At 39.8% G+C, this 10,679-nt stretch overlaps 1 protein-coding gene across 5 annotated transcripts in view; it reads left to right on the top strand.

Annotated features, from left to right (window-relative positions):
• The first annotated feature begins 461 nt into the window (after positions 1-461).
• ANAPC7 (anaphase promoting complex subunit 7) overlaps positions 462-10,679 on the top strand; it is a 66,067-nt gene continuing 55,849 nt past the window's right edge. The window contains exons 1-3 of one of the 5 annotated variants that reach the window (NM_001192845.1): positions 462-661; positions 5,823-6,009; positions 8,257-8,376. In NM_001192845.1, the coding sequence (NP_001179774.1) occupies positions 462-661; positions 5,823-6,009; positions 8,257-8,376 (507 nt within the window). Of the gene's footprint in view, positions 662-5,796; positions 6,010-8,256; positions 8,377-9,843; positions 9,884-9,910; positions 10,108-10,679 lie in introns of those variants that run through there. The other 4 variants (XM_059876093.1, XM_059876094.1, XM_059876095.1 and 1 more) reach the window with 4 other exon arrangements.

Genomic DNA, 10,679 nt, shown 5'->3' with positions numbered 1-10,679 from the left:
CCGGACTCCCGCAGGTACTACACACACACACATACACACACCCCCCTGAGAGGAGGGGGCGTGGCACTTAGAGCTCGGGCGAGACCATTAAAGCAGTTAGGACTGTCCCTGGCGCCTGATTAAGATATTTAATTCCAACTGTTGGGGATTTTCCCTCCGCACCCTACTAGAATATTAATTTTTATTTATGATAAATGTTAATACATTTTAATTAATTTTTAAGTCTAATTTCAGTTGATCCTGAAGTGCCTTTTGTCCCCAGCCCGCTGTAAGCCCTCAGGAAAGGTTGCAACTTAAAATGATGTAACTTTTGCTAAAAACAAACAAAAACCCCAAACTAAACGGTACCACCTCACAGGGAACTTGGCAGGGAAGGAACGGAGGTTTTTGTTGTTGTTGTCGCTCCTCAGGCATTTCAGTAGTTGCCTATCACCCTGGGGGCGGGGCCGCGTGTAGACCCGATGGACCCGGGTGAGGCCGCCATTTTGGACTCTTCCCCAAGGAGCTTCAGCCGGCTTTTCGCGCTGCCGCCGCCGCTGTCTGCGGCCTTCCTGGGCAGAATGAATGTGATAGACCATGTGCGAGACATGGCGGCCGCGGGGCTGCACTCCAACGTGCGGCTCCTCAGCAGCTTGTTACTTACAATGAGTAATAACAACCCGTGAGTTGAGGCTGGGAGCGGCCTGGGGCTCGGGAGAAAGCGGCGCCGGTTTGGGAGCGGGGAATGTGGGGGCCTGGGCATTGGCGGGAAGGAGCGGATGCGGGCTCCCGGCTGAGGTTCCGAGGTCAGCAAGGGCCTCGTCGGGCGCAGCAGACTTAGGAAAGCAAGTTGAGTTCGCCGGGTCCCCGCGTTGTACACGGCGCTGGGACGCGCTCCCTGCGGGAGATGCGGCGAGCGGCTGCTTGGAGAAATGAAGGCGGAGGCTCTGAGAATGACCCTGGCTAAGATTTCCAGAAAGTTGGGAGCAGAGGGTTCGCTAAGGCACTGTCGCCGGTCATAGCGGCAGTCACATCTCTGGGCTGACTCCTCTCTTCCCGAAGAACGTCTTTTCTGTCGCCCAGGCTCAAAGAAGCCTTGTCCCCTGGCGCTTGATTAAGATACTTAGTTCTTAGTTTTACGTCCTCGTCCCACGTCTGAGGTTGATTTTTCTTTCCCCTTGAGTGTTATCAGTAGCGTTTGCTTTCTCGTTCCCGCAAACACGTAGACGGAAGACTTCCTGGGTGGGTGGGAGTGGCGCGTTTTTAAGGACCCGCAGTGACCCTTTGACGTTTTCTGATAGACCATAGGATTGCAAAGAGTCGGACACGAGTAAAGCGACTTAGCACACGTTGCGGATGAAGCGGTGGTTTATTTCTTGCCCCTTTGCTTAAATTTCTTCGTTGTGTTTAAATGAAAATTTCTTCCCACGGCCTGTGAAGCCAAAGAGCTCTCTCCCACTCAGTCTCACCTATTCTGCTCTCTGTACTCGCTTCCCTGGTTATGCTCTTCTGTTACTTGAACACCCCAAGGTCGTTCTCAGCTCAGGGTTTTTGCATTTACCATTCTGCTTGGAGTCCAACTCAGAGCTCCCTCCTTTAAGTTTCAACTCAGATATCCTTCCTAGAGAACTCTTGTTTGGCCATCAGAATTGTCCCTGGCCCTCAGCATTCTATCCCTTTACCCTGTTATATATTATACATCACTTTTTGTTTGTTTGAGATATCTTTGACTTACTAGTCTGAGATGTGCAACATGATGATTTGTTATTTGTATATACTGTGAAATGATCACCATAGTAAGTCTAGCTAACATCTAACAACCCCACATAGTTACAGAAAAATATTTTTCTTGTGATGGGAACTTTTCTATATTCTTTTTTCTGTATTCTTCCTCTTAACACCTAATGAAGTCTGCAGCGTGCCTGTTGATATGCAAACGAAAGTGCGTGCAACCTCAGAAAGTTGAAACATGGTGTTCAAGTTCACACATCTAGTAAGTGGAGGAGCCACAATGTCTGGATTTTGGTCCTTCTGACTTTAAAGTCTCATTCTGACCCTCCGTAGTCTACTGTGTCAAGTGGCATTACAGTCTACTCAGTGTGGACCCATTTGCATTTGGGCTGCTCTGGAAGCTGTCTGGGCCACTTAACTGTGTTGCAGCTGTTTTTCCCTGTTTCATTCCCACTAGTGTGCTTTTAGACCTCACTATGTGAGGCCCATCATTTTACCACCGTCCACTTAGTGTTGACAGTGAGGAGCCCTGGTCTCTGTCAGCCTACTTTGTTTATTCTGGAGCTTTTCACCTGGTTCTTAGTGATCTGTCAAAGTATACAGTGTCTGCCATTGGGAATTTATACACTGGTCAGTCATTATTCTTGGTTTTTCAGATGTTACAGGATAATTAGGAGGTTGGTCTTCTGATTAGATTTAGCCCATTCTTCTTTATATTAGGCTGAACTGGCAGTTTCCTTTCTACTTTCAGGAGGTGTTTAAATTCTGACCTTTATCATTTCTATTTTAAAGTTTATTACTTAATCTCCAGTATATACCATTAAAAAAAAAAAGCAGTACTGAAGGGGTATGCAGATAAGTGTCTGCTTAGGAGTCTTGAACTTCACCCCACCTTTTCCCTTCTCTGGAGGCAACAAATTAAGTTTTTCATGTATCATTTCAGAAATAACTTGTGGATGCAGTAAGTAGGCCTGTAAGTTACAATATATAAACATCTGAATGCTTTCTCTGAGGGTAATATCAAATCAGCTGTTTTCTTTCATATCTTCAGTTCAGTTCAGTCGCTCAGTCGTGTCCGACTCTGCAACCCCATGAATCACAGCACGCCAGGCCTCCTTGTCCATCACCAACTCCCGGAGTTCACTCAAGCTCATGTCCATCAAGTTGGTGATGCCATCCAGCCATCTCATCCTCTGTCGTCCCCTTCTCCTGCCCCCAATCCCTCCCAGCATCAGGGTCTTTTCCAATGAGTCAGTTCTTCACATGAGGTGGCCAAAGTATTGGAGTTTCAGCTTTAGCATCAGTCCTTCCAGTGAACACCCAGGACTGATCTCCTTAAGGATGGACTGGTTGGACCTCCTTGCAGTCCAAGGGACTCTCAAGAGTCTCTCCAACACCACAGTTCAAAAGCATCAATTCTTCGGTGCTCATCTTTCTTCACAGTACAGCTCTCACATCCATACACGACCACTGGAAAAACCATAGCCTTGACTAGAGGGACCTTTGTTGGCAAAGTAATATCTCTGCTTTTGAATATGCTACCTAGGTTGGTCATAACTTTCCTTCCAAGGAGCAAGCGTCTTTTAATTTCATGGCTGCAATCACCATCTGCAGTGATTTGGGAGCCCCCAGAAATAAAGTCTGACACAGTTTCCACTGTTTCCCCGTCTATTTGCCATGAAGTGATGGGACCAGATGCCATGATCTTAGTTTCTGAATGTTGAGCTTTAAGCCAACTTTTCCACTCTCCACTTTCACTTTCATCAAGAGACTTTTTAGTTCCTGTTCACTTTCTGTCATAAGGGTTGTATCATCTGCATATCTGAGGTTATTGATATTTCTCCCTGCAATCTTGATTCCAGCTTGTGCTTCTTCCAGCCCAGCGTTTCTCATGATGTACTCTGCATAGAAGTTAAATAAGCAGGGTGACAATATACAGCCTTGACGTACTCCTTTTCCTATTTGGAACCAGTCTGTTATTCCATGTCCAGTTCTAACTGTTGCTTCCTGATCTGCATACAGGTTTCTCAAGAGGCAGGTCAGGTGGTCTGGTATTCCCATCTCTTGAAGAATTTTCCACAGTTTATTGTGATCCACACAGTAAAGGCTGGAACTCTCTTGCTTTTTCCATGATCCAGCATGTCTCCCTAAATAGAATGTCAGAGCTGGAATAGATCTCAACTGTCTGAACTGTACCTTTCAATCCTTAACTTTTCTTTGTCACTTTATATCCAGTGTTTAGCCTATCTATCCTTTTTTTAAAATTATTTTTTATTAAGATAAGATTTGCATACCATCAGATTCATGCTTTTAAAGAATACATTTCTGTGGTTTTAAGTATATTCACAGAGTTGTACAACCATCACCAATGTTTGTTGTAAAGCATTTGTATTATCCCCAAAGAAACCCCAAATCAGTTAGTAGTCACAAATCCCACTTGCCCAGCCTTTGGCCGTTACTAATCCGTGGTACCTATTCTTGAGTATCCTTCATTTGCTGAGCAGTTAACCATCTACAGAGTTCTTGGACTATTCTTTCTTTTTAAGTGACAGTAGCTTGTCACTGGCACCCCACTCCAGTACTCCTGCCTGGAAAATCCCATGGAAGGCTGCAGTCCATGGGGTTGCTGAGGGTCGGACATGAAGTTGCTGAGTGACTTCACTTTCACTTTTCACTTTCATGCATTGGAGAAGGAAATGGCAACCCATTCCAGTGTTCTTGCCTGGAGACTCCCAGGGACGGGGGAACCTGGTGGGCTGCCGTCTATGGGGTCGCACAGAATGGACACGACTGAGGTGACTTAGCAGCAGTAGCTTGTCCCTGTCAAAGAAAAAATGTAAATTTTAACTAGATGAGGGATGAGATTGGGGATTAAAAATACAAGTTTCCCATTAAGATTGGTGGACACTTCTAGGCACCTATAACACTTGCAAGCAATATTCAAGATTGAAGGGAACATTCTGCAATGTATTTCTTCTGTTACTATGTCCTTTAACCCCTGAGACTCAAGGAAGTAATCTTCTAGTGCTAGTGAAGTTTACTTGCTGCTGCTGTTTACTTACTTGGTCGTGTCCAACTCTTTGCTACCCCATGGTTGTATCCTGTCAGGCTCCTGTGTCCATGGGGTTTCCCAGGCAAGAATACTGAAGTGGGTTGCCATTTCCTCCTCTAGGGATCTTCCAGACCCAGGGATTGAACCTGTGTCTCCTGCTTGGCAGGTGGACTCTTTACTACTGAGCCACCTGGGAAGCCCCGGTAAGATTTACTTACATATGGAGAGAAAAACAACTTCTGTCAAACACGGCTAATCCTCTCATCTGTTCCATTCTGTCCCATTGGCTTGTCCTAGTCTTTTCCTGTATTTCAGTATTCCCATTTTCTTCAGTATTTAAAGAGTTTCAAATTCCCTCCAAACCTCTTTTTGTTAACACTTAAATAAAAAAGATTCAGAGTGGTGAGTTTCTCTTTTCCAGTTTTTTAACCCTTCGGCAGTATTTGGTAATATTAAGTCATGATTACTCTCCTTTGTATTACCCTGAGAACTTGATGTTACTGTGGGAGTATTAACTCTTAAGGGGGCTTGGGTTAAAGAGGGGGAGGAAAAGATATACACCTGACCCTTGAGCAAGTTTCAGAGGAGGGTAGGAGGCTCACAGTCAAAAATCAGTATATAACTTATATTTGGCTCTTTATGTATGCATTTCCTTTGAGTTTGCAGTTCCGCATACACAGATTCAACCAAGATGGTGTATAGTACTGTAGTGTGTGCTGTTGAAAAAAGAAATCTATGTATTGGTGGACCCTGTAATTCAAGCCTGGTTTGTTCAAGGGTCAGCTGTATTAATATTTCTCTTTGTATATCTCTATATTACTGAATTTGATTTAGAAGTATCATTGTTTTCATAGTAAGTAAAGGAAAACAACAATTTAAGGTAATTTCCTACATATGTTGACAGTATTAACATGGAGTATGAGTCTTGGCTCTTTTTTTAGGGACTAGCAATTAAAGTACATTGCCTATGTTTTTCGGCTTATGTAGACACTAAGGAGGGCATTCTTTCTGACATTTCAAAGTAACCCATGTAGGGGGTATACTTTCTTTGTTTTTCTAGTGAGTTATTCTCCCCATCTCAGAAGTACCAGCTTTTGGTGTATCATGCAGATTCTCTCTTTCATGATAAGGAGTATCGGAATGCTGTGAGTAAGTATACTATGGCTTTACAGCAGAAGAAAGCCCTAAGTAAAACTTCAAAAGTGAGACCTTCAACTGGAAATTCTGCATCCACTCCACAGAGTCAGGTAATTGGAGATAGATATGTGATATGTTTTTAGTTTGTTTGTATTGAGAGCAGGAGAGGTGGAAGGAATTTAAGACTGCTTATTAGATGTAGAAGATGTAAAATAAAAAGTAATTTTAAGAAAAAAAAAAAAAAGTAATTTTAAGGACTTCCCTGGTGGCTCAGTGGTAAAGAATCTGCCTGTCAGTGCAGGAGAAATGGGTTCAATCCCTGATCTGGAAAGATCCCACATGCCTCGGAGCAACTGAGCCCATGTACCATAACTATAGAGCCTGTGCTCTTGAGCCCAGGAACAGTGGTTGACAAGATAAGCCACCACAGTAAGAAGCTTGTGCACTGCAACTAGAGACCAGCCCTGCTCGCCCCCCGCTCACTGCAACTAGAGAAAAGCCTGCACAACAGTGAAGATTCAGCACAGCCAAAAATAAATTAAAAAAATTTTAAAGTAATTTTAAAGGGGAGCTGACTGGAGAAACAAAGGTTAAAAACCACTTAGGTACAAGAATTCATCCAACCAAGCACAAAGGGCTAAAAACAAAATTCACTCTGGATGAATTGAAAAACAGAATTATCTGGGCTCTAACCAAAGTCATGTATTAGTCCTCCTTTTTATACAAACAATTAAGAAATCGAAAGTTTTATTTATTTTTTAATTTAATGAAAGTACACTTTCAAGATGTCACTCAGTTTTAGGATTGCGAATACCTGGGGAAATTCATATGAAATTATCTTTCGAGTTCTTGCTAGTTTTGGTTGCTTGATGATTAAATAAATGAAGGGTAAAAAACTAATTTCACCACTTGACAGTTATACCATTGCTAGATATTTACTGTAATAGTTGATTTGCAAAAGGTTTACAAGGGTATATAAGTAAGCTGCTTACTATAGCACTGTTTATAATGGTAAGAAACTACAAGCAAAAGTGTTTATCAGTAGGATCTAGTTACAGTGTAGCCCTAGGATGGGGTATTGAGGAAGTGAAATATAGCGTTGTATGTGCTGATTTGGAAAGGCCTGTATATATTAGTAAATAAGCTTTTAAGTAGTATGTTCACTACTCTTTCTGTTTAAAGGTGATAGTTATTTTAATTTTGTGGCCACACTGTGCTACTTGTGGGATCTTGGTTCCCCAACCAGGGATTGAACCTGAACCCACCTTGGCCCTCTTGGCAGTGAAAGTGTGGAGTCCTAACCACTGGACTGCCAGGGAATTCCCTAAAGGGGATAGTTTATAGACATATATCCTGGTATATGCCTAAAATATATATGGATAATATACATGGAAAATTTAGCATATGTGTGTGAAGAAAATTAACAAAACTTTAGAGGAGGGGAACCTTGACTTTCAGTTTGAACCTGTCTTTAAATTATACATGCAGTTTACATTTAAAAGGAATGTCAGAATGAACTGAAGTGAAATTATGAATCACATTCTGTATTTTTCCACATTAAAAAAAGACAAAGTAATATAATTGCTTTTTTTTTTTTTTTTTTAGCACCTGTACATTTTTCTCTTGTTTTATTTCTCTTTATGTAGAGCCTTTGTGTTTTGTTACTAAAGAGCTGATTGCCAGGAATTGTTTTCCGGCCCTGAATGGAAGTCATGTGTATTATCCACACAGAATAATTCATAGAAGTAATATTTGGGGGCATTCTGTATGCTAAGCACTATGCTTATTTAATCTTGAAGGAGTTTTTTTAAAAATTGAGATACAGTTTACAACATAATATTCACAGTTCAGGGTAGGATATTGAATAATTCCAGAATGTTTACATCCCTCTAGAAGAGCCTTGTGTTTTTTATTTCTGTAGCCCCTGGAAATCACTGACCTTTCTGCCTCTGTGGGTTCGCCTGTTCTGGACCTTTTATGTGAATGGAATCATGCAATGTGGCCTTTTGTGGCTGGCTGCTTTTACTTAGTATGTTTTCAAGGTTGATCCATATTATGGCACATAATAAAGAAGCAATTGTTTATTCCTTTTTGTTGCAGAATAATATTCCATTGTGTGGATGTGCCATATTTTAACTGTTCATTAGTTGGTGGGCATTTGTGTTTCTGCTTTTTATCATTAATGATGCTATGAACATTTTTGTGCAGGTTTTTGTGTGGACATATGTTTTCAGTTTTCTTGGCTGTATACACAGAAGCAGAATTACTGGGTCATATGGTAATCATGTTTAACATTTTGAAGAACTGCCATACTGCTGAAGTAATATTTTGAAGAGATGTTTTCATTTCCTCTTAAGTGTCTTCCATCTGAAATTGAAGTAAAATACAAAATGGCTGAATGTTACACAATGCTAAAACAAGATAAAGATGCCATCGCTATACTTGATGGGATCCCTTCAAGACAAAGAACTCCCAAAGTAAGTCGAATTAACAATTTGGTTACATATTTTTCTCTTCCCCAGTCCTTCCAGCTGTCTTCCTCTGTGTTTTCAGGGACTACATCTGAACATTTTACAAACCTTGTCTCTGATTCCCACTTTGTTCCCCTGTTCTCCCTGTTTAGAGAGAGGAGTGACTTTCTTATAAGACCCTGAAAATTCTGCTGAGGAAAATGGTAGCTGGAGAGTACTACATGTGTTTAATTATTTTGTTTTTCTTATTGTAGGAAACATGATTTGCAATATATTTCCAGGTAGCAACAGTACTTTTTAAGAATCTCATTTTTTGCATTCTGTAGGTATGCCCATTTGATAATGTGTATTCCTTTTATTTTCAGAATTAAAACTTCAAGATTCTTTGTACGTATTTGTGTATAGGATAGTATTTGTGTTTTATTTGGCAATAATAGTATATAGAACACCTTCAACTGAAATCGAAAGATCTAGTTTCTTGTCTTTGCATTTAGGGCATATAAGCAGTGTGTAGTGTGAACTTGGGCAAGTTAAAAATCTGGCTTTACTTTTTTCCTTATTGAGGATGATAATACTTTCTCCGGTATAAACTAAGTTTATGGATGTGAGAATACTTTTTAAAATACTATTCTATAAGGAGTATTATATTAGGCATCTGAATACAGGTTTTCTTTGAAGTCCAGTTTAGAAAAACAATGAAAATCTTAGCTCTTAGGAGTGAATTCACATCATTATTTAATATTCTAACACATACTTTCATGTCACCTACTTTCCTCTCTTCATTGAAAAACTGCAGTGTAGTTAACAATAGGAACTTGTGCACATCTTCCTGCCATTAAAAGAAAAGGAATTATAAGCAGTAGGAACCAGGTGTATTTAGTGTTTTTTCACCCAAGTGTTACTGAGTTTTAAAAGTAATCACACTTGATGAGAACATGTTTAAGCATGTCATGTTGAAGATTTATTTACTATTTTCTGAATTTTAAAAATTAAGCTATTTCTTCATATTTTATGGTGATAATTGTTATTTAAAACATTTGTAAGTGTATTATAGACTAACCTGTCTCACAACAAGCTGGGCACTGTATACTTAATTATATTCTGGTACGCTATGAAAGTCTTACCCTAAGAATAATTTTTTTGTATATATGAGGGTGTCTTCATTTGGAAAATGCTGCTTTGATTGTAAGCTTTGAAGGATACCTAGTCCTTATTGGAAACGTTCCATAATTTCTTCTTAATGACTTGAGGGATTTTGGGGGCATTTTTAAAAATGAGTAATGGCCAAGAAAGTGAGCCTTGTGGTATCCAACACTTTGGTGTTTACAGCTGTCGTTTTAGGAAGAACTAGAGGAGTCCACATACGTTAGGAGTACATATCCTTCATAGAGCTGTTGTAGCCAGGAGCAAACAAAGATGTGTGCCTCAAACATAAACCTATAATATTTACAGTTTTTCTTTCTTGTCCGTTAGGGAGTTAACTGGCTTCTCAGTCTGTGTAAAGGACAAGGAAGTGAGTCAAAAAACGTCTAAATGAACGTCTGTTAATGTATGGTAAACACCGCCACACATTCCTTCACATTTTAAAGGAAAATTCCAGTGTGAGATTATTATGTCTTGGAAAATCTTCAACTTTTAAGAGAAACATACCAAGAAACAATTTGTCACTCAGTTTTTAGAAAATGATGACTGCTTATATTTATAACTGGTGGAATGCAACTTTAATGATGTCCCCAAGTAAGGATCTGTTTTTAAAAAGAATTGACTTTCTAACTAGGTAGTTCTCAAAACTCAAAGTGTCAGGTAGTTTAAACGGAATATTTAATATTTGTTGAGATAGAAGGCCCGTCAGTCATAGTTCGTTAATAACAAGCAGTCAAGAAAGGATTTTAAATTTAATTCTTTTATTTTTTTCAAGTATTGACACCAATACTGGAGTTTTCCTTTAAGTACCTTTTTTTTTGCATTTCAACATAGCCTAAAATGGAAAACCTGAGGCCAAATAAAAAATAGTTTAATTTCTAGTATTTCATTATTTCATTGAATCAGTATGGATTAATGCCATACTAGATTGTTTTATATACTGTGAGTTCATAATTGGAACAGGTGTTTTTCATCTTCAGAGTAATTTTTTGAGTAAATACCTGGCATACCAAGTTACAGATGATTGAAGAGATCGGGGATTGGCTCTTTTTCTTTTGTGCCCTTGTGTTGACTGCTTTCTTAGGTTAATGATCTGGCAAACATTGTGTTCCATTTAAGATCTATTAATTTTAAATTGGAATATTGTGTACTCTTTGTACTATTAA

This window comes from Bos taurus, chromosome 17 (assembly GCF_002263795.3).
Source record: "Bos taurus isolate L1 Dominette 01449 registration number 42190680 breed Hereford chromosome 17, ARS-UCD2.0, whole genome shotgun sequence".
Taxonomy (NCBI): domain Eukaryota; kingdom Metazoa; phylum Chordata; class Mammalia; order Artiodactyla; family Bovidae; genus Bos; species Bos taurus.
Note: the sequence above shows the minus strand (reverse complement) of the source record. Positions and strands in the feature narration are given on the sequence as shown.